General features: G+C 46.2%; 2 protein-coding genes across 6 annotated transcripts in view; one reads left to right on the forward strand and one right to left on the reverse strand.

The window, feature by feature from the left end:
* Window positions 1-20732, reverse strand: part of MARK2 (microtubule affinity regulating kinase 2) — a 55979-nt gene extending 35247 nt beyond the window's left edge. Inside the window, exons 1-2 of one of the 5 annotated variants that reach the window (XM_027532821.1) lie at window positions 19962-20369; window positions 3199-3256 (exon numbers count right to left, since the gene is read on the reverse strand). Coding sequence is in view for 2 of the 5 variants with exons in the window: in XM_027532814.1 (XP_027388615.1) it covers window positions 19962-20015 (54 nt within the window). In the remaining 3 variants the exon portion in view is untranslated. Of the gene's footprint in view, window positions 1-2702; window positions 2860-3198; window positions 3257-13402; window positions 13632-19961 lie in introns of those variants that run through there. The other 4 variants (XM_027532822.1, XM_027532814.1, XM_027532827.1 and 1 more) reach the window with 4 other exon arrangements.
* LOC113886530 lies at window positions 18858-20939 on the forward strand. The gene is made up of 2 exons (XM_027532834.1): window positions 18858-19688; window positions 20366-20939. The coding sequence occupies exons 1-2, from the start codon at window positions 19547-19549 to the stop codon at window positions 20824-20826; spliced, it is 603 nt and encodes a 200-aa protein (XP_027388635.1). The 5' UTR covers window positions 18858-19546; the 3' UTR covers window positions 20827-20939.
* Window positions 20940-24034: the final 3095 nt, after the last annotated feature.

The following is a 24034-nucleotide window of genomic DNA, read 5'->3' on the forward strand; positions in this document are numbered from 1 at the left end:
TGGGTGGCCATTTCCTTCTCCAGGGGATCTTCCCTGACCCAGGGATTGAACCTGCCTCTTCCGCATTGTAGGCAGATTCTTTACCACTGAGCCACCAGGGAAGCCCCCTCTGGTAGCAAGAACATAGAGCAATTTAAGTCAGGACTTTGTTATTTTTCAGAGAGATTTAGAGATCCCCAGGTCCCGCTTCTAGCTAGGACCATGAGTTTTGCCAGGATCTATCTAAACCCTGAGACGTCAATGAATGGGGATGCCTGCCCACAGAATGGGCTGTGATGAGAGCTGTGAGATGCTGATAAGAGGAAATCAACTCGGGGAGATGCACTGGCCAGTCAGTCATTCAGTCTTCCTTGTCTCATCCCCATCTAGAAACCAGAGACAGGCCCAATATACAAGCAAAGATGATACAGGAAAGGCTTAAGCACAAAGTCAAAAAAGTTGTTCGGGGCTAAGGTCATGCAAATCAAGTCAAAAAATGCCCCTGGCATTAGAACAGAACAGGCTGCTCTTGGTGAAAGTGTGGAAGACTTCCTAAAGCTCTGTATCCAGAGCCCCAAAACTCAGTGCCAGCTGTGACTGCGGAGGCATGCTAACACATTTATCCTCTTCTCTCCCAATTATCAGTTGTCAAGCCTGGTCTCCCTCATCAATTCATTCATTCAGTGTTATAGCTTGCTGTACACTAATATCAGTTTTTAAGTCGTATTCTTAATCAGCAGGCTACCAGCAATATCAGAATTCTTCTGGAAGGTTTTAAGAAGGAATGAATACTCACTCCTGAAAGTACTTAGAAATTCCCTGGACAAACAGAAGATTCTATATCGTCTTAAAAATAAAACAAACAAAAATCAAAGTTAATTCAGGGCCTGGGAATAAAGATTAAGGCCCCAGTCCTCCTCTGTTGGGAGAAAAATAATTCTGAAGCTAGTTCTTTTTTTTTTGGGTAAACTGAAGTTGAGAGGAGGGAGGTGGGAAGGGGGTTCAGGATGGGTTCAGGATGAATCAGCCACGTGCACCTGTGGCTGATTCATGTCCATGTTTGGCAAAAACCACCACAATACTGTAAGGTAATTACCCTCCAATTAAAATAAATTTAAAAAAAACCCTGAAGTTTAGTTGACTTACAATATTTCAGGTGTACAGGAAAGTGATTCAGTTAAATATGTGTGTGTGTGTACACAAACATATACATATTCTTTTCTATGATAAGTTATTGCAAGACACTGAATACAGTTATATCGTTCCCTCTGCTATACGGTAGGTCCTTTTTGTTTATATATTTTATATGGAGTTCTATCTTAAAAATGATAAAGCTAGTGAGACTTGGTCCACATCACTCAAAAGAAAATCATTTCCCGAAATTACAAAAATAAATAAGTAGATGAAGGAGAATGCGGACTGGCTTGCTGAAAATCTTCCCTACAGCAGACAGCAGATTAGCCACATGAGATTCTTTTGGGATGGTTTACCATGCAGAATTTTAGAACAAAAAGCATTCCAAACGTGAAACTGGGAGCTCAGCACCTAAACATTTATTAGTAAGAAAAATTCTCACACCACAATCACAATGAAGGTTTAACATCGTCTGACATTTTGTCATTAAGGGATCGGTTTTAACTGTAGATTTGGCAGCTTGCCCTATCGGCTGTTTCACAAGCAGCTTTCTGAGGTTTCAAGAAAGGCAGGGTGTTTGCTTTTAAACACTATCTTAAAAATACGTATTTCAGAACAGGGTTCAACCACTCCAAGACAGAAGGAGGGAACGAAAACTGAACCAGATAAAGGATTCTGATGCTACCAAACATAAAGGGAGCACACCAGAGGTGCAGGAGAGGAAAAGACACTGCTTGCCACCAGCAGCAAAATGCCAAAAAAAGTCAAGTTAGCACTTCTTATGGCCAAGTTAAAAAATAAGGATGGCACTAAAGACATGAGGTTGATAAAAGAAAATCTTCATCTCTTCAAAATACACTTAACTAACTCAAATCTATTTTATTTAAAAACAAAACCACCCAACAGTTCCACACCAACACGAAGGACGGTCATCTAATCAATTAGCAGCCACACCTCTCTGCCCAGCGTGATGCGGTAATTAAGGGAGAGATTCTTCTCCCTGGGAATACAAGTACAGAAGGGCAGAGCCCCTAAGGACCTAACCCATTATGACAGCCTTTTCATTAGCGAGAGAACACCGCCATGCGCTCTCCAAGGAAGCAGTGGCCTGCATCACTACAGAGCACCTGTGTGTGAACAGCAGCCACCTCTGAGGACAGATGAAAATGTGCTGGCAGCAGGAAGAGGGGAGGGGCAGAACCACTCAAAAAATTTAGCAGGCTGAGCTTCTTACCATAATTCACATGGACCATGGTTTTTCCACTGTAATAAAAGGATGGATTCTAAATTGACGTAGAAACAGCACATAACCATGATCTTAGAAAAGTGAAACAGGTTTGAACACAAATACAATCACTCAGCTGAACTCTTTTTCTACTAGGGGCAGCCAGAGGGGCGCAAGTGGGGAAGTGTGATGCTTGAATCAAGGGCAGCAGTCCACCCCTTTACCCTTGCCCCATGCTGGGATCTTAAAAAATCAGCTCAAAATTTCAGAATTTAGTTAATACAATCAAAACCTGTAACAGGATAAAAGAAAAGGCACTATCATACCAGGAGTGACACGCAAGTAAATCATACCACAAACTTACAAACTCAAGTTAACTGAAATTCCAGAGATTCACTCATTGAGAAACAGCTCCCAAAATCTAGGAGGACCACAGGCAGAGTTTCAGGAGACAGGAGTGATCAAAAGACCGACAAAGGCAAACAGGAAGCAGCGGCATATTACACAAGCAACGGGATAAAGAGACACAGCAGGATGGCCAGAGTTCAGCTCCCAGGACTGAACTGGCAAGTCCCAAACACACACAGGGTCCTGGCACTACCAGCTACAGTGCTCAGTGTCCTTGGCAATCAAGGCCAAACACACACACACACACACACAAAGGCCAAACACAAGCAGCTCTGGGCCTCTGCGTGTGGAACTGTACATAATGGCATGTAAAAAGAAAATATTAGTTTCATAAGGATAAAACACAGTTAAGGTCCACAAACAAAAGTTTCCTGGGGGTGGGGGCAGCGGGAGTGAGGTACTACCAAGCAGGACAGGCAAATCTAAGAATCCAAATGTCTTAGGCTACTTACTTGCGGGTTACCAATTTAAGGTCTTAAGACTCCGGTTTTTCTAGAGGTTCTTGGAATTCTAGAAGATGAGAAGAGATGAACAGGAAAATTGGAAGCCAGGATTAAATAGTAAGGTTAAAAAAAAGTTTCCCATAAGCTGTTAAGACAAGGGAGATAAACCCTGAGAGCTGCATCTCCACACCATGCTACCTTTACGACAGGCCTCAGCGGGCAGAGAGACCACGCAGGACTCTGAAGCCGGCGGGGGAGGCGTGCTCTGCCCCACACCGACTAGGAGCTAGTCCTAAGGAATCTATCTTCTACTGCCTGGACACAACTGAAACCAGAGCCAAAGTGCTCTTCATGGTCAGGAAAGTCTTGTTCTAACACCAACAAACACTCTGACTACATGAGTCTGTTACCTTAAACAGAGTTACTCAACATTTCTGGGCCTCTGTTTCCTCATCTGCAAAGTGGGGAAAATAATAAGATCTACTATCTTACAAAGATTAAATGAATTAATGAATGTAAAACAGCTAGTTAAACAAGTGTCTGGGGCAAAGTGCTCAATAAATGCTGGTTATTATGATATGACAGCTAAAGACACTAGCCTCAGAGCAAATGGCACCCTGTGGGAATGGGTGGGGGCACTGTCTACTCTTCAAGTACTTAGTCTATTGCCTTTAAGAGTTTCCCAACCACTTGGAACAGACTAATGTACTTAGAGGGCCATCCAGGAGGCACCGTTACTGAGTCACTGCCTTAGCTAACAGAGTGAACAAATCTCCTTTGAAAGCAAAAGTCTGTCTTCCATACAGACCAGGGGCCGGAGAGAGAGAAAAAAGCACATCAAGTTCACTTTAGGAATTGAAGTGAAAGCCACATGTGTATCCGAAAAGAAACATGCTTTGTGTAAAAAGCAGAGGATTATGGGACTTGCTGAGTGATGGGAAATAGAGCTATAATCCCACAAGTCTATATGTAGACACAAATTGATATAAGGTAATCACTTGATTAAACTTTTTTAATGATTCTGATGAGAAGTGATCCTGAGCAAATGAGATGAGTGTAAGCAGATCTGCTTAAAGCTGATCCAAGTGACTACTGGAGGAGGCCCAAAGGTCTACTATTAGAGGTACTAAGAGAAGCTTTTACATGTGAGAGGTGCTTCGTTGAGAGAATGAATACAAACAAACGAACAGGTGGAAAACAATCAAGCAGTTTAGAAATATATTTACTGCAACCGTGTCTCTTAAAGATTCATCAAGCAAAGATAAAAGTCCACACACTGTTACATACACACAAATCCGCTTAACCTCTTCCAAGAGAAAGCACAGCACACTTTCATGAAAATGGGGTTTGGCAGGCAAGCTTCACTAAGAGACGGGGCCAACAAAGAGTTAAGCTAAGAAGAAACAGGAACCGAGTGTATAGGCTCTGCAGCCACTCTGAAGACAGACTGTTGGGTGTTCTGGCCTTAGTGAGTGCCTGGAGCCAACCGGCCTTCAGCTATTATGGGGACCAAGGTTTTTCAAGGATAGAGGCTATGCAAGCTTTGCAGTTTTCAAATTTGGAATTGACCAATAGCCAATACATAAGCTTAAAAAAACACAAACTACTGTCATAATGAGTAAGCCAAATTATTTTTTTAATGGAAAAAAAAAAAGGCCAATGCCCCTATTAGAAGGAGGAAATGAGCCAAACTTGGTTAAAGTCTAGCTTCCTTAGCTAGATACACTGCAAACCAAGCAGCAAGTGCCTTCCTGCAGTTCAGCCAGGACTCTGGGAATTGCAAAACAAAGGCTCATTATGAGGTCATAGTCAGTAGCCAGCCAATCAAGGACAGGGATGGTCAACTCCCTACTTGTCTACAACAGCAATTCTCACACTCCTGGAAAACCCTTTATGCTCTTATTACTAAGGGCCTCAAATAGCTTTTGTTGATTCAGATTAGAGCTACTGTATTATAACTTAAACTGAGAAAATGTTAATCTATTATTTCATTTAAAATATAGTACTGAACTCATTACAACTGTGTATTAATAACTATTTTCCAACATATCAAGTTAATGCATATCATCATAGTAAAATCTAGGTTAACTTTTAAAACTTAATTATTAAATCTACAACAAGGATGAAACCCTGAAAACATTATGCTAAGTGAAATGAGACAGAAACAAAAAGACAAATACTGTATGACTCTACTTATATGAAGTGTTCAGAACAAACAAATTCACAGAGAAAGTAGAAAAAAGGTTACCAAAGGCTGGGGGAGGGAAAGATGGGGAATTACTGTTTATCGATATAGATTTTCTGTTTGGGATGACCAGAAAGTTCTACAAATAGTGGGGGTGGCTACATTGTTAATGGATTTCATGCCACTGGACTATATACTTAAAAATGTAAATTTTGTGTTACCCATATTTGACCACAATGAAAAAACAAAAGCACAAGGCCATGAGAAAATTTCAGACTACCATAAATGAGGAGCACTGTATAAAATAACTAACCAGCATTCTTCAAAACTGTCAGTGTCAGGAAGGACATGAAAAGACCGAGGAGACTATGGAGACATGACAGCTAAACGCAATATGGGTTCCTGGGCTGGATCCTAGACAGGAAAAGTACACCAGGAGGAAAACTGATGAGATCTGAAGTTGTCTGGTTAACACTATGATACCAAGACTAACTATCAGCTTTGACACGTGTTCTACAGTTATATAAGATTTAACTTAAGGGGAAGCTGGCTGAAGAACATACAAAAACTTTGGATTATTTTTGTTAACTCTTCAAAGTTCAAAATTTAAAAGAAATAAAAATTTAACTGTTTAAAAACTCTCATAAGGTCAAAGTTATGTATTCATAGGAGACGAGCCAACTTTAGTCAAAGTCCCTCTGGTCACAGAGAACCAGCTTTCTCAGAGAGAACGACAGCAGACCAAGGCAGCAAATGCCTTTGTGAGTCCAGTCAGGACTAAAAAGGTTCTGTGAATGGCAAAAAAATTTTTTTTTTTTAATTTTTATGAAATTATCAAGAAATCAACTGAACAAAGCCAGGAAGAATTAACTTGGTTTGTCTACAACTGTGGTTCTTACACTTCTTGGTTTCAGAAAGTCTTTGCAGTATTAAAAATAACCCGAATCTCCCAAAAGATTCTGTTTATATGAATCATACCTACCAATGTCTCCATTCATTTAAAAGAACATTAGTAAACCCATTACATGTAAACATTACTTACTTAATTTTAATGAAAAAAAAAAATGTATTTTCCAAGCCACAACTTCACACAGACCAAAGGAAGTCCACTTGAACTAATTTTTATAATGCAATCAAAACACAATGCCAAACACCCCCCCAAAAAAAACCTAACAAACTGAAGAATAGAAAAAGAAAAAATGAGAAAAATTACAAATAAGAGAAAGGGAAAATGAGAAAAGGAAAAAAGTCAGGGAATAAAGAGAAAAAAATGGGGGAAATAAACAAACCACAGATAAAACAACAATCAAAAAATCTGACAGGGCCAATGCTGTATGTATTAGAAGAAGGAAATGGAAAGACACACATGTACCCCAACGTTCATCGCAGCACAGTTTATAATAGCCAGGTCATGGAAGCAACCTAGATGTCCATCAGCAGACAAATGGATAAGAAAGCTGTGGTACATATACACAATGGAATATTGCTCAGCCATCAAAAAGAATACATTAGAATCAGTTTAATGAGGTGGATGAAACTGGAGCCTATTATACAGAGTGAAGCCAGAAAGAAAACCACCAATACAGTATACTAACGCATATATATGGAATTTAGAAAGATGGTAACGATAACCCTGTATGTGAGACAGCAAAAGAGACACAGATGTATAGAACAGTCTTTTGGACTCTGTGGGAGAGGGAGAGGGTGGGATGACTTGGGAGAATGGCACTGAAACATGTGTATCATCATATGTGAAACAAATCGCCAGTCCAGGTTCGATGCAAGATACTGGATGCTCGGGGCTGGTGCACTGGGATGACCCAGAGGGATGGTATGGGGAGGGAGGTGGGAGGGTTCAGGATGGGGAACATGTGTGCACCCGAGGCGGATCCATGTGGATATATGGCAAAACCAATACAATATTGTAAAGTAATTAGCCTCCAATTAAAATAAATAAATTTATTAAAAAAAAAACAAAAAAAGGAGGAGGAGGAAGTAAGCTCCCTTGGGTCAAAGTCTCTGAGGCCCAGGCAGGCATGATTACAGGGGCTGGGCTGCAAACAAGGGCTCCCTATGAAGTCATCGCAGATAACCAGGCCAAGACTGAGGACAGTCAACCCAGGTTTTGTCTACAACAAAGGTTTTTCTCACTTTTTGGTCTCAAGAACCCTTCACATTCTTAAAACATTTATGGAGGACTGCAGAGATCTTTTGTTTATGTGGGTCATAGCTGTCAACAGTAACCTTATTAAAAACTGAAACTGATTTTTTAAAGTATTTTTATTTGTTTAAAATAACAACAAACCCATTACCTGTTTACACAAATAACCCATTTTTTAAATGCAGAAACTACTTCTAAAACAAAATGAAATTCATAACAAGAGTTGCACTGTTTTATACTCCAAGACATCTCTTTCACGTCAAGCTTAATGAAAGAGATATTTCTTGTATCTGCTTCTGCATTCAGTGTGATTCCATAGGTTGGGTGAAAGATACAAAAATTTCATTTCACACAGATGTGTAGTTGGAAAATGAAGTTTAATAGCCTTTCAAATATTGAGGATTTTCTTTGATACTAGACCAAAACTCCACAAGTGGCTGTTTTTAAGGGCTAGCTGCAATGTGCAACCTGAGATTTTATCAAATGCATCTTTTGTGTACTTTTACATTAAAATCCATTGGTCACCTTGCACTGTGAGTTGCTCTTTTACTTACCGATAACTGATAACTGAGGAACTAACAAGGTGATCCAACCAGTCCATCCTAAAGGAAATCAGTTCTGAATATTCATTGGAAGGACTGGTGTTGAAGCTGAAACTCCAATACTTTGGCCGCCTGATTCGAAGAGTTGACTCACTGGAAAAGACCCTAATGCTGGGAAAGATTGAAGGTGGGAGGAAAAGGGGACAATAGAGGATGAGGTGGTTGGATGGCATCATCGACTCGATGGACATGGGTTTGAGTAAATTCAGGGAGTTGGTGATGGACAGGGAGGCCTGGCGTGCTGCAGTCCATGGGGTCGCAGAGTTGGACACAACGGAGTGACTGAACTGAACTGAATCAAGGAAATATTCCTTCACTGACTATGCAGAATTTCCAAATACTGGGATTTCATACAATATCAGAAAATCATACTCCATTAATCTTACCACCAATCTCATCAAAAAGAGTGTGACAAATTCAAGTTTTCCAAAATTCTAATTTTTGCTTGAAAACTTGGATTTTATCACTGGCAATGATGACAGGCTCGCTCTGTTCAATTTCAAGAAGACGTTCACTAAACACTGAAATATGAATAACTATAGTTTGTCCATCAATTGTTATTTCAAGTAAAAATGATCCGTTCAGCTGGGTCAGCTCCAACACACAAGAGCATTTTCCCCAGACAGCTGGACTATGGTTAAGAGCTGCAATGCTCCAAATCCATGGATACTCTGCGTTTCATCACTTGGCATACCAGAGTCCTTTACTGGAGGACTGAGATTTAATTAAAAAAAAAAAAAAAACAACTAAAAACACGAAACACACAATTTTCAGTGCTTCACCCAGGACGTTCTTAAGTGACAATGAGTTGTTTTTTTTTTTAAACCACAAGTGTGTAGAGGAAAGTCCGTGACTGACCACCAGCAGAGTTTGGTGCCCCTACCCTGATTCATGTTCTGGCGCCAGCAGTTTTCTCTGCTGCTCGCTGCTTCGGTACCAACAATGCAACTGGAAACAAAGCTGCTCCAGGAAAAGCCATGAGAGCCAAAAAAGTCATTCAACTCTTTGCGTATTTACCACAACTTGTGTTTTGTTGTGAGCATTCCCATGAGAGAAAATACTTTTTGAAGTGTAGGTGCTGGTGATACAAGTTGAGCCATGCCTATATATGTGCTCATTTCTAAGGTTAAAGCAAAATTCTATCAACAAGATATTAACTCAGTCTTCATGTCTGCAGCTCAATCTTTAATTCAACAACACAGTAACATGAAGTGGCACTGCCCTGAACTTTACTTTTTATCCAGTGTGCATTCAGGAATGCCAGCTGTTCAAAACTTTTTATCCGTCTCTCAGCTACTGGGTGGGCTTCTCTGGACAAAGCAATAACTCATCCTGTAAGAGGCTTCAGTGACTTTGGCATTTCTAGCTGGAAACACTGGAACAAGTTTTGGATTTTAAAGAGACTGTGGTATGTACGCTTAAAACACGTAGTCCCTTTGTCTGTCATCTCTGACGACTGCTCTTGAGCGATGCTGCAACTTAACTGGCACCTCGCAGTGGCAGTTGTAGTGTTAAGTCGCTCAGTCCTGTCTGACTCTGCAACCCCGTGGACTGCAGCCTGCCAGGTCTCCCTGTCCATGGAATCCTCCAGGCAAGAATACTGGAGTGGGTTGCCATTTCCTTCTCCAAGGGATGTTCCTAACCCAGGGATCAAACCCTGGTCTCCTGCATTGCAGGCAGATTCTGTACTGTCTGAGCCACCAGGGAAGGCCAACCAGCACCCTAATACTACGTGAAAACACTAAAAATAAAGTGCACACAATAAGCTACATTATTAGCATCTATAAAGATGAGAAGACACTTTTTATTATGATTCTTTTCTTTTAAATTTTTTTCATCTCTTGTTTACAGTTTTGCCAAGTTTCTTCAGAGTGATCCCTCCCTTTCACTTGTTGATATGTTTCTAACTGCAGTAAACAGAGCTAGCAGCTGTGTTTGAGAAAGCAAAACTTCCAACCTTCCTTTTTTAAGCCAACAATTCATCCTTAAATATAATAAAAACACTATGAATTTTCCTCTATTTTAGAATAAAACAAAATTAAGGCTAAAGTAAGTTATAAATATAGTTTTAAGAATTATTAGTTTCCCCCAAAGTTTTTACAAGTAAGTGCTGGAAGTTGAACTTACTTCTCATGTTTCTTCAGAGGTGCCAGGAAAATGCTGGGATTTTAAAATAACTATTTATTGGTCAATAATGAGGTTTATAGAAATTACAACAGGTATACTGAAGAAAGCTAGTAACAGCACAGTAGAAGTGATAAGAACAAATCAAGTTCATCACCAAAAACTTCCATATTTACACCTTAAAGTACTACCTTAAAAATTCCAAGAAAAACAAAAATAAAGAAGCACACACTGAAAAAAAAAAAAAGGCAGCACATACTCTATTAGCCAAGAGTGATAATGTCAATACACATCCCTTAGCCTCTGGAAAACACTGACTACTGGTGAGAAAATGAGAGTGAAACAAGCAAATATAGCAATAATGTTACAAGGAAAATTATTTGGATTTTGTATAACACCAAACAGGTCTTAGGGACCCCAAGGGTCCCCAGACTACACTTTGAGAACCAACACAGTGTTACCAAAAGTATTAAGTACCTCCTCAGATCTCTCCCAAGACATGCTCTAGAGTTTTGGCATTCCTGATTGCCCAGAACTAGCTTAGACCCTGTCACCAGGAAAACTGGGATGCCAAGTCAGGCTTCACTGAGGAAAGTGGCTCCAGAGACAAAAAAAGAAAATGTTTTCCAAAGCAGGGAGCTCTTAACTTTACACAAATCAGAGAAATAGGAGAAAGAAAGGACTGGGTGGTTCTGGGATTCTATACATGAAGGAGACCTCAGACTATCAAAATTCCCCTTCTGAGCCAGGCCACAAAAGAGGCATACAAACAGGTAAGGCAGTGGGACATGGAGATGAAAACCCAAGAAGGACAGTGACAAGGAAGGAACAGGGTTCAAAGAAACTGAACAGAAAAAAAAGGAAGTGAGACAAGCCAGCAGAGGGTCAAAAGGAAGAGGAAAATGCAGTGAAAGAAATATTCTGAGATGAGCCCTGCAGCAGCGACACTTACCTTTTTTCCCTGCCACAGTGGCAACGCAAAAAAACTGAGCAACTTGCTGCTCTGATAAGGCATTTAGGCTCTAGAAGCACAAGCAAGGAACATCAACAGGAGCCAACTGAGACCAAAACCTCAGCTCAAGATTCAAAGTCCACAAATCCACAGGAACGGCTGAGAAATGGCTGTCACCCTCCCAGGTTCCCAAAGGGGAGGCTTTCTTCTCACTTCAGAAAAGCCAACAAAGGTAACCAGAACCTGCCCTTGCAGCCCCTCGGCGAGCAGAAAAGGAACCTGAAATCACCAGCTGCTAGGTTCTCATGTGCTCTTTAAGAGAAACAGGGAGCTTTCTCCTGCTGCCAAAGGGTAGACACGCCTTGTGAAGAAAGGAACGTGAGCAAAGAAATCCAATCCTGGTGCCAGGTGGGGCCTCCTCTAATACCCAGATCCCAGCAACACAGAAAAGCCGGGTTCCGGGGGCTAGATCTGGCCTTCCAGCCAGTGAAGAGACTGCACACCCACCACCACCACCACCACCACCACTCACAGCACAGAAGTACGGGCCCGCGGAGGGCGTGTGTTTCTTTTTCCTTTAATCAATAAAGCTGCCCAATATTGGTATCTTGTCAATACATGCACTTTAAAAAAAGTGCTTTCGAAAGTATATAAACCTCTCCAGTCAGTCAGTTCGATCGCTCCAACTCTTTGTGACCCCATGGACTGCAGCACGTCAGGCTTCCTCGTCCATCACCAACTCCCTGAGCTTGCGCAAACTCAGGTCCATCGAGTCGATGGTGCCAGCCAACCATCTCAACCTCTGTTGTCCCCTTCTCCTAGATCTCTCCAGATCAGATCAGTCGCTCAGTCGTGTCCGACTCTTTGCGACCCCATGAATCGCAGCACACCAGGCCTCCCTGTCCGTCACCATTTCTTTCAGATAGCTGACTGGTAAAATAAAAAAAATTTTTTTAAACTTAGAAATCCTAGGAAAAGCACCTATGGAACGCCAGTCAACACAGAAATAATCCAAAGTATTTCCCTTCTAGCGACCTAGAGTTGCATGGCAGTCAGACCAGGCTTCCCTAATGGCTCAGAGGATAAAGTGTCTGCCTGCAACGCAGGAGACCCGGGTTCGATCCCTGGGTCGGGAAGATCCCCTGGAGAAGGAAATGGCAACCCATTCCAGTATTCTTGCCTGGAGAATCCCATGGACAGAGGAGCTTGGCGGGCTACAGTTCACGGGGTCGCAAAGAGTCGGACATGACTGAGCGACTTCACACACACAGACAAAATTCATTAAGTTGGTCGACTGAAACCAATTATCATATCCTATCAGGTCCTATTCTAAGTGCTTTATATTCATTAATTCTTTTAATGCTCCCAACAGCTATACCTCTAAGACAGTACTATTATAACTCCTTTTTCTTTACAGAAAAACAAACAAGCCCCATAGGGACAGAGTAAGCCCAAGGTCACAGCGGGGCCTATCCCAAGATTCCAGCTCAGGAACTCTAGTGGTAGCGCCCAATCTGACCACAGCGACACCATTTATTGGAAATTCAAAGGCGCTGGGATCCCCTTCCAACTCTGCCATAAAGTCAACTCAATCAGAGTGCTATGCTAGACCAAACGGGCCCGAGGGGCCCCGCTTCCTGTGACTGGAGAACCAGTACCTCAAACTTTTGTGGGCAAAGCAAAGCAGCAAGCCACAGACACTGCCAATGCTACGTGCAGAGACAACCAAATCGTGGCCATCTGTGGAGAGGAGGGGGGACGTGAGGTGGTGAGGGACAGCCAGCAGACCCTCAGGTCTAAAGGTGAGGAAAAAGGGGGTGCCCTGCATATTGGATCATCAGCACCCACAACAAAACCCTTCAGTCATATGGTGCTCAGGAGAGACAATGAGACCACTGCAGCAGCGGCAAGGACAGAAGCTAGAGCACTGCTCGCAGGCAGCTTCATTCATTAACCACCAGGCCGTGGACCTGGGAGCTCTCTTAGTGGGAGACTGAGGAAACAATCCTGCTATGTCAGCAGCACTGGCAGTCCGGGCGCAGGGGCCTCAGAATCCTGCTGTGTCTCCTCCCTGAGACGGATTCCCTACTATGTTCGGGAAATGCCAGCACTCGGTGACTGAAGTCTCCCACGCTTCCTACAGGTACCTCCACCAAGGACAACCAAACTGTTCCCCGTGGCTGAAGTACCTGTTGAACTGCCAAAGACCAAAACCTATTCTCTCTCCTTTCTTCTTCTCCAGTGGGCTTGGACAGACAGTTCCTATGCACCAATCCAAAAGGTCTGGGAACTGGTTGGATTTAGCAGCCAGGTCACAACAGTCAGGAGGCAGGAGTCCAGATTCCCTTCCAGATCCACAGACTGGGAGCCAAGCACAGACCTCCTGGCCAGGTGGAGGGCCTTCTGCCAAGCTGTGAACTGCAAAGAAAAGAAGCTGTACCTTCGAGATGCTGGTGAAAGGTGTGTAAGACAAAGCAGCATGAGGTGTGGAGAAAGTCCACTCACTGGAGAGGCCCAGCTCAGAGGCCAGGGGAGGGAAGGGGGTGTTTACAAACATCATCCAAACTCATGCCTCAGTGAGCAGAGCCCAGAGGAGGCAGATCTTTGAATCGCCAACTTCCCAAACAGCACAGAGGAAAATAGGCCGAGGTGGTTCAAAACCAGCTTGACTGGTTCTACAGAGAAGTCGCTGGTCTGCTCCGCCTTCCGTATGTTAAAAAGAAAAACGTGGCTTGCAGCCGGTTGTTGAACCCACCCCTCCCTTCCCCCACCCCACACTGTCCCCAGGACCCACCGAGCCAAGCCTTCCCCCACCCCACACTGTCCCCAGGACCCACCGAGCCAAGGGTCCACCTCACCGTCCCTCCTACCTACTTGTGACTCTTATGACTCTGTAAGCCTAAAGTCAGTAGTTTGCTGCACAAGATGAAATATACTGATACATGTTTTTGCCCTTTTCTGGGCTTCCCAGGTTGCGCTAGAGGCAAAAACTTGCCTGCCAATGCAGGAGATTCAGGTTCAATCCCTAGATTGGGAAGATCCCCTAGAGGGCATGACAATCCACTCCAGTATTCTTAACTGGGAAGTCCCATGGACAGAGGCGCCCAGCGGGCTACAGTCCACAGGGTCGCAAAGAGTAGGACACGACTAAAGCAACTTAGGGAGCACTCACCCTTTTCTAATGAGAAAGAATCAATGGAAGTAAGGGGGAATCAGTGAAGCACTCCCCACAGGGACCAAGGAAGCTTCAAACCCTCTAGACGTTCAGATGAAGGGATCTAGCCTATTTACATGGCCCAACACGGAGGCAGGTCTAGTGAAGAGGAGGACCTAGGATTCCTCCTCCTCCAACTGATAACTGGAAATCGAGGGGCCAGATTTTCTCCTGGTGTTTTTTTCAGAACCAGAGGTACCATCTTAAAGTCTAAAAAAAAAGCAAGGAAATTCCATAGCCCACACTGAGAGGGCTGTGGTGGGGGAGTGACGAGAACTTTCAGAGTTAACATGGGGACAGACGGCCTCCTCCCAGGCCACAAGTGGGAAATGGGTGGCTTCCTCCCCCACGGGGTTTGTAAAGGCTTACTCTTCCCATTGCTGAGACTGAAGGGGAACCTGCATAGATAACGCTTCAGTGACTCATGCCTGTTTGATGAGGGCTGGGAGAAAGCCCGGAGAATCCAAGCTTCAAGTGCAAAATGTACAAATGCTGGAATCTACCATGGAGAAAAGGAAACCCAGCCACCTATCTGGTTTGTCATTTTGCTGAACTTCCGCTGAAGGAGGAAGGGCCAGGTTTAAACTCCACCCACCCTTTCCACATTCCTCTCAATTTTGGCTTTGACAGGAAAGTGGCAAATAACGGCAGCATCACCATGACCAAGAGAGAACCAAAGGCTTTCCATAACTCCTCTCAAAGAAGAGGCCTAGTGGTCAGTCTACAGCTTAACCAAGCCGAGGGAGCTGGGGCTGGACCTGGTTGGCTGCAGGAGAGCCTCATCAGGCAGCCTCAGAGGATGAAGGATGACTGCCCTCCTCGCCCTCTCCATCTGCTGAGGTTGCCTCATCCCAATCCATTAACGGGCTTCAAAGTGCTGCTGGGGGGAGTCCACTTAGCAGAGACACTATCATGGGGCCAAGGGTGGCGCCCAGCCCCCACCTCGCTTGTCGATAATGGGCCACAAAGTCTGAGGCTTAGCTGCACTTTAGGCATAAAATATTCATTCAAGTCAACATAATACATATGTAGGAAAGTCATGGAAGCTCCTGGGAGAAGAGAAATGCTGCCAGGTGGCTAAGTGCTCAGTGGGAAAGACTTCATGAAGGCATGGCTTAGTCCTGGGTCCTGGTCAAGTGCCCACTGAGAATGAGGTTGTTCTGTCCAAAGAGGAAGCAGTATAGTCTGAAAGTTTTTGACTCCCAAGACCTCTAACCATGCAAACCTCTCAAAAAACAAATTCTCAGTCTCTCCCTACCTCACAGGCACCAACTCTATTTAAGACATTTATGCTGGGGCGGGGGGGGGGGGGAGGGGGGAGGAAATCAGGCCCAATCTTTGGTCACCATGTAATCTGAAGCAGGCCAAATCTCAATGACTGCCTTGTATCCATCTTCTTAGCTGTTTCCCAAAGTCCAGAGACTAGAGAGAAATTATTACACTTTACTAGGGAGTTACCTTGACCAGGTTCAAAGGCTGTAGTATGGCAGCTCTACGAACTCCAGGGTCTACTGGTGTCCTTGCTCTAACCATGCCTCTTTCTCCATTTCAGGGGTAAAGCAGAAAGTAAAGACTATACGGTCTGAAATTCACCCACACCTCTAGCCAGAAGGCAGTACCACCTAGGGCCCCTGCCAGAGTCAAAGGGCAGAGGTGAGAGCCCGCACCCAGAGCACAGGTCTTGCCGCACAGCTTGCAGGACAGGGAGTTAAACGAGAGGGGACCGAGCTCTCGCCGAGACGACACTAAAACCGGATTATTCAGTGAGACGTTCAGCCAGAATCAACCCTGGGAGCCATGAGCTAGCTACATGTGTTTGGAGTGGCTCAGTGGTTCTTTACAGGATCCTGAAAGTTAGATTTGCTCTCTCACCCAGACTTCCAAACTCCTCTTCCCAGAATCATCTGAGAGAATAAACAATGCCACTTACTCCCTGGAAGGACGACAGAAGCCCCTACCCTCGCCCACCGCAGAGGGGCAGGCGCAGAGGCAGAGATGGCAGTGAAAGCCTCCTTCTTTCTCGCAGGAGCTCTCCCTTGTGGTTCCCGAGGCCCAGAGGTGGGGGAGGCCTGGTGCCACGCAGGCCTCCACCAGGCATTACAGAAAGCTCTCGCCAGCGGCAGGTGGACACTGCACGCTGGACCCCTCTGCACTGGCCTGTTTCTGCTGCTGCTGGCTGGAAGACAAACAGTCATCCTGCTGATTGCTTTCACCGCTGCCAAGCCTCCAGGCCAACAGAGCCATTTGGAAAAGTGAACAGAAAGCTCAGCTCACAGATTAAGGATGCCCCAAACTACCAGTCCCAGGTTACAACCCTCCTTCTGCAAACAGAAGAGTCTATGACTGTGAAAAAGCATATCTGCAATCAGGTGCCACAAAAATCACAATAACGGCAGGGCTTCACTTTATCTCCTCCTTTCTCTGTTAGAAGCAGAGTCGACAGCAAACAGGCAATGTCTCTGCAACACCAGGTTTATTTTTATGCTCCAACATTTTCTCTCTCTGGGTCTACGTGTATTTAATTCAGATGTGATCAAAGAGCTCCTAGAAACAGGTTCTCATCAGCCACATGTTTTAAAGAAAGGGGGAGAGAAAGAGCGAGAAGAGACTGGAGTTTGAAGACAACCAGTAGAGTCTGTTTACCTGTTTTTCAGTGAAACCAATTTAAATAATTTAAATCTAAGTAAGGTAACAGAGGACCTTTGGGGGAAAGAAACCAACCCAACCACATCCCTTGCTTTTTATCTCACAACATTAAGGCTTCTACCACAACCACTTTAGTTAAACTCTCAACACGACCAAGAAGAGCTTTCTGGTCTCACCTGGTAGCATGATCTAGTCCAAAAGAGGCCAGTGCTTCAAGCCTCTCTGGCCTTATGACCCCAAGAGCTGTTACACATTTTTTTCTTGTTTTAAAAAATACCACATCTGCTTGTAAGGTTTTTCAAAATCTATGCTTTTTCTAGGATAAGACTTAATATCAAGTCCGTAGTGGGACTACCCTGAGAATAACAGCAGAAGCGATGAAGTGGCTCAGGGGAACCTAAATCCACAGAGTGGAAACAGGATGAGTAATTCACGATTTGGAACAAGATGACAACGTACGCAGCCAGTTCTCTGGACAAAGTTATCAAGAAGCAGCTTACATTCCCAAATGGTTCACAGAGTTCGGCTATCATAAAATCGGTGGCAGGCGAGCAGCAGGTTCCTACAACATGCTCAGGTGACTGTGAGGCTTGAAGGGAAGAGAGGAAATCAACGCACACATCACAGGAAAAAGACCGTGGCCGCATACGTGTACACTGAGTAAACAACACAAAGAAAGCACACTGAGGCACTCAGTTACTCTGCTCTGCTGAACACAACGCCCCCCACAGCCTTGCTCAGAGTAGGCACTCCACCGCCACGCCCCAGATGCCTGCGGGTGCCAGTCAGTCACTTGGCTTCCTCCTACCAGCTCAGAATCAACAGTCTGGGAAAGTCCTCTGGTTAAGCAGGGTTTACCTGCTAAATAAAGGTTGTGAGAGGAAAAGGAATGGAACAGGTAACCTCGAGAGGGCCTTGAGAAAGTGGTTCCCAGGAAGGAGAGAAACAGCTGGCATTTGAGGGCAAGACTGAGATGGAGACCATGCTCCTGTTTCTAAAGACCTCAGTCCCATGCCAAACCCAGTGATACAGTGGAACTCAACCATCTCTCCCTCTCAACCTGTTTCACCCCTAGAAGCAGTCAGTCAGTCCACAGGTTATGAAAGGGTCAACCACTGCAGAAAAAACTTATCCAGAACTCCTCTTAAGGTCCTGCCTGTCCAGATGACAGAGACTGAGGGGCTAACAAAAGAGAAAAACATTGGAGAAATGAAAAGAGGGAAGATGTCTTTTAAGATGTTAATGTTAATATGCAAGAGGCATTAATATGCAAGAGAATGTAACAATGGTTCTATTGCGCTAGCCAGAAAGGGAACAGGAGGAAAACATAATGAATGCAACAAGAGAAAAGGATGCAAACAAGCACCGCAAGCCCCAGGGGTGAAGAGCTCTTTTTTCCAGTTAATTATTTTTTTTTGTCTAGTAAAGTTCTCCACCAGGAAAGGTGTGACAGGCAGAGGACTCTCCAGAGCAGGCAGCAAGGGACACCAGAGATGGTGAAAGAAAGGGGAGGGGTGTAAAGTGGACGCCTCTCGGCTGGGAGGTGAGATGACACAGAAAAGGCTAAGGCTTGGGTGACAAATGATAGCAGTGATTGCCAGGATGAGGGGAGCGGGAGCAGCTCAAGAAACCAGCATGCAAAACTCCTGGCCCCGGGAGTCACAAAGGCTAGCCAATCACAAGCGGATGGACAGGGGCATACGTGGGGAAATAAATATGATGTGAAGAAGGCTGGAGAAGAATATGGAGATGAAAGGCAATCCTGATTAAGAGGAATGGTACTAAGATGGGCTGAGGGCAGAGAAACGGGAAGGCAACAAGCAAAGGGGAAGATACTAAGTGACAGATTCCTGAGTGAAGAAACAGGAAAGCATCACGGCCTGGCTTGTGTTGTGGTTTCAGAAGACAGAACGGGAAGGACCAGGATGAAGCGAGGCCTGGGAAAGGACCGCGCAACAGGTGGTGTCAATGGAGTAGGGCTGAAAGAGACAGTCTTTCCCTCCGCAGGAAGAGCCCAGGGAGAAGGCTTGTACAGCACTCGCAGTGAGAAACAAGAGGCCAAACCAAAACTTAAAAAAACAAGCCCCAGGGGAAGAGAACGTGAGGGATCTCAGGACTCTGAAGGGAGTGAAGACTGGAACCCCAAAGACAACCTGTGGGAAAACTATGCGCATGACAGCTGTACGGGGAAACACGGAAGCGACAAATGCCAGCGCGAGGCACCAGGGAGCTCCTGGAGAAGAGAAGGGAAAGTGATGAGCAAAGAGTAGGCGAGCGATCTGGAAAGGTGATGAGGGTGGAGCTGGTGGGTTGCAAGAGGGCGAGCACAATGTGGAGCAGGAGGAGGCAGGGTAAAAAGCCGGGGAACTGACAGGGGACAGGGATCGAGGTCACAGTCCGGGGCAAGGACCCTGAGGGTGATAACTGGGACCGGGAGAACCGGTGCGGGCGGAGAGGAAGCGAGGCTGGAGGGATGGAGGAAGAGGTGGACAACGATCTGGGGCGAATCGCAGGGTGCTGGTCGAGGAGAAGGAAGGTGGCTGCTTTCAGCGTGGGTGGAGGAAGACCAAAAAGGCCCCTGAGAGAAAAAGGGAAGAGAAGAGGAAGCTGGGGAGGTAACACGGAAGAGCGCAGGAGGGCGGTGAAGGGAGAAGGGCCGGGGGGAGGGGGGTGGTCGGCAGAAAGACAAGTGTGCAGCTTGGAGTCCGGACAAGGTGGGTCCCCGGACAGGACGCGGAAGGGAGGTGTACGGGGCCAGGAGCCAGATGACAGGGCAGCCGAGGCTTACGGGGTGGCAGCCGGGGCACGAGGAGAGCTGAGGAGGGAGGAGGCTCTGCAAGGTGCAGGGGCCCAGCCAAAGAATGTGGGGAGCCCTCAGGGCTCCTTACCTGCTCGGTGTCCCTCTCGTTCAGCGTGGGTAGGGGGGTCCGAGCGCTGGACATGGCGCCGGTATCTCAAGGGAGGGAAACCGAGAAGCTTGGAGGAAGGGAGGGAAGGGAAGGCGCAGAGCCCGGCCGGGCGGGGCTTCTCACAGCAGGAGCACCCGCCGCATGGGCCCCGGCCGGGGGTGCGGGGAGGCCGGGCTGCCGTTCACGCCAGCCCGGGGATGCGCCGCTCGGGCTAGGCCGCGCCGGCTCCGAGCAGCTCTGGACCGCACCCCCCCGACCCCCGGCTGGGCCGTGCCGCCTTTCGGCCGGGCCGCGCCGCTCCGCCTACTCTCTGCCGCTGCAGCCGGCCGCCTGCCTCGCTCCTCCCCTGCCCTCAGCGGCACTGCTCCGCGCCCGGCACACAGGCAGCCGCCGCCGGACCTGCTGCTCCCAACATGGCCGCCACCACCGCCGGTCCTCGGCTCTTTCCGCCGTCAGCAGCCGGAAACATCCGAAGCGGCTAGAAACGGGAGGGAGGCGCGCCTTCTCCTCTCAGCCACCGACTACTGGTGAATTCCGGAAACACCCGAAGAAGGTAATCCTGGGGACGCGCGCGGCTCCGCGATTCCGAAGACCAAGCTTCGGCTCTGTTTACGGAAATCTACGAAGAGACTCCGGGTACTCCAGCCACGCCTACAGGCCTTTCCCCGCCCACTTCAAGCTGGTTTTCGGCAGTTTCCGGAAACACCCGAAGCCTCTCCGCGCGCTGGGAGCGGGCCACGCCCCCATCCCGCCCCGCCGCGGACCGCGGTCGTCGGCCATTTCCGGCAACACCCGAGATCGGGCGAGCCTCGGGTCATTCCCTCGGATGGTACCCAAAGTCTGACTCTTCGTTTCTTTCCGTCAGTTTTCGGGTATTTGCAAATCTTGAACAGGGAGCGTAGATCACGTGTGCGTGTTACTATTTGATTAAGTAGAAAATAAAACTGTTAAGCCCTGCTTTGACATCCTTTGGTTCTAAAGCAACTTCCTATCTGTGTGTCCGTTCCTCTGTTAGTCAGCTCATTAAATACATCTCGTTTATCATCCAGCCTATCTATCAACATGTGAGTCACCTGTCAGATGCAGCGTTAGTCTATTACCTGTCTACCTACCGTTCATCACCTGTTGTCGTCCATCTTGGCTTCTATTTGTCTATCCGTGTACCCCACATCTAATCCACAGGGCTCCTCAAGGTTCCTGGCAAACACCAGGTAAACGTCCTTGGCTCCCAGCTGCCAAAGGCTTCAGCGATTCCCTCAGCCCTGCATTCTACCTCTAGCTCTTTGCAGTGAAAATGCAGTGGGATCTTGGGGAAAAATCACATAATATCTCTGTTTAGCTCCTCAACGTCCCTATCTTGAAAGAATCCATGCCTTTGTTCCAGTGATGACATTCTAAATAATATCTTTGGATTTGTTACCTTTTTTATTTTTTGCTTTCAAAAAAAGTCTTGTAATTGTTCAAAATAGCACGAAACGGCATTGCACTATGGCAATATTGAGTCATGCCAGTTCCCTTTTTAAATATCCCTCTGAGGTTGGGCAGGAGAGACATTCTCATCTTTAATCACATTTCACTTATCCCTTCTAAAACAAGGAGACTCATGGGGAAAATAAAAGAGAGAAACTGGTTGAAAATGAGGATTCTTCAGGATGGCTCAAAGAATGAACAACTGGAGACGTTCCTTTCCTTTCTGGGCCTCTTTTCCTGTTAATGAATAGAGGTCACTATTCATAAGCTTGAGGTCCCTCTCATCTCTGGAGAGCCCCTGACTTTAACGGGAAGTCCATGTGGCAACATAAGTTCACTCTTCACTTCCCCCTAGGCTACCTCACCAAGGACAGTGAGTAGACTGGCAGGTGTGACTCCTCTGGCTGCCCCCACCCACTGTACCCCAGACATGTTGGAAAACCATCCCCTCAAACCTACCCCAGGTTCAACAGCAGTATAAGGTAGACAGAAGCCGGAATCTCCACAAGAGCCAAAGACCAAGCTCAAGCAGCGAGTCCGCAGAAGGTACAGGAAAAGAGAGGCCCAAGAGCTTGCTGGGAAGAGTGCAGATTGGACCTCTGACGCTTGACTTCCAACTCCAGCTCCAGCATTTTGAGCAGAACCCTTGACTAAGTCAACCAGAGAAATAGGCAGCCAGACAGAGCAATGAGAGGGCGGTATGAACGCACTTCCCTAAGGCAACAAGTATAACTTACAGTCCTAATAAATGCATGGGACTCCAGGACACCGCTCCATGCTCCACCTCGGCTCCATTCAGGCACCCAGCCCTTGAGGAAGAAGCTGATGAAGAAACACAGAAGGAGGTGAGAGGGAAAAATAGGAAGAGGTGAAGCCGGAGGACACACCCCCACCCCAAATTCATCTGGAAAATCCATGAGAATGGTCTGCCCTCTGGTGGCCAGAGGGAGAGTCACTGCTGAATCCTGTGTGGGAGATAGCCTCAAAGGCTGGGGTCCCTGCAGTAAGGAAAAAGGGGAAAGGGTTGGAGAAGCAAATGGAGCTGCACTCAGCGGGCTTCCCTGGCCTCTGCCCGAGGAGACTTGACTAAGCTCTCTCTGCCTCTTGCCTGCTTCCACTTCCCTCGAGTTCTCATCCCTGTATTCTGCCCCTTGGCTCCTGCCCCCATCCTACATTCTCTCCTCTTCCTCACAAGGCTGCCTAACCGGTCTCCCTGCCTAGACTCCCTCCAACCTGCCCCACCAGACAAGCCAGAATAATCTTCCTGAAGTCCAGCTCCAATTACATCTCTACTGCTAGAAGGCTCTCACCAGCTCCCTTGTGGACTAGGCAGGCTGACTTTGTGGGCCTACAACCTGTGCAGTCTCACAAAGTCACTCTTAGAAGGGCCTTAAGCTTGAAGCTTGATATAATGCTCTATTGTAACCCCTCTTGAAATTTTTACCAAGGGGCCCCTGCATTTTCAAATTGCCCTGGGCCCTACAGATTTTGTAGCTGGTCCTGGCATTAGGAAAAGACTTTAGCCTGCATTGAAAACTTTGCCCAAGACTTCCCTGGTGGTCCAGTGGTTAAGACTCTGCTTCCACTGCAGTGGATGTGGGTTTGATCCCTGGGTGGGGAACTAAGTTTCCACATGCCAGGTGGCACAACCAAAAAAAAAGAAAGTAAAAGAAAACTTTATACAATCTGACCTCAACCTTGTGAATATCCTAATTACATATCAGTGGTTGACACCTCCCTGTAATTCGTGCCCTGCCACCGAGCTCTCTCACCTTCATTCTGATCAGTTGCCAGTCAGTTCAGGCTGATCAATTGCCCATCACCTATGTCATCTGGAATTCCGGAGGTATTGATACTTCAAGATCCAGTTCAAATATCATCTTGTCATATACCTGAACCCACCTAACCTCCTCAAAGATTAATTATTGCCACACATTTACCTCTCTCTAATCTGCAAATTCACTCATTCACAAATCTCTGCTGAGCACCTAATACATGCAAGGCACAGTTCTAAGCTCTTCTGGTGTACCAGTGAACAAAGTAGTCGAAGATATCCACCTTTGGGGAACTTACATCTCAACTGGGGAAAGACAAACAACAAACATAATAGTTAATATTAAGTGCCCCCCCCCAAAAAAAGGAACTAGAGTCAGCTAAGGGGGATCAATGAAAAGCAAGTTGCAGTATTAGGTGCTCAGTGCAGGCTTCACTCGGAGAAGGCAATGGCATCCCACTCCAGTACTCTTGCCTGGAAAATACCATGGACGAAGGAGCCTGGTGGGCTGCAGTCCATGGAGTCGCTAAGAGTCACGACTGAGTGACTTCACTTTCACTTTTCACTTTCATGCATTGGAGAAGGAAATGGCAACCCACTCCAGTGTTCTTGCCTGGAGAATCCCAGGGACAGGGGAGCCCGGTGGGCTGCCGTCTATGGGGTCACACAGAGTCGGACATGACTGAAGCGACTTAGTAGCAGCAGCAGCAGCAGGCTTCACTGAGAAGGTGACATCTGAGCTGACTTGGAGGAGGGGAGGAAGGGAGTTCTGCAGCTATCTGGGGGAAGAGCATTCTGAGCAGAGGGT

This window comes from Bos indicus x Bos taurus, chromosome 29 (genome assembly GCF_003369695.1).
Source record: "Bos indicus x Bos taurus breed Angus x Brahman F1 hybrid chromosome 29, Bos_hybrid_MaternalHap_v2.0, whole genome shotgun sequence".
In the NCBI taxonomy this organism is placed as follows: domain Eukaryota; kingdom Metazoa; phylum Chordata; class Mammalia; order Artiodactyla; family Bovidae; genus Bos; species Bos indicus x Bos taurus.

Bases quoted from the DNA above. Each gene is read 5' to 3' on its own strand.
- LOC113886530 (XM_027532834.1), top strand. From the start codon at position 19,547: ATGGAGGAAGAGGTGGACAACGATCTGGGGCGAATCGCAGGGTGCTGG. The intron at 19,689-20,365 runs GTAACACGGAAG...CCCGGCACACAG, and splicing joins GAGAAGAGGAAGCTGGGGAG to GCAGCCGCCGCCGGACCTGC.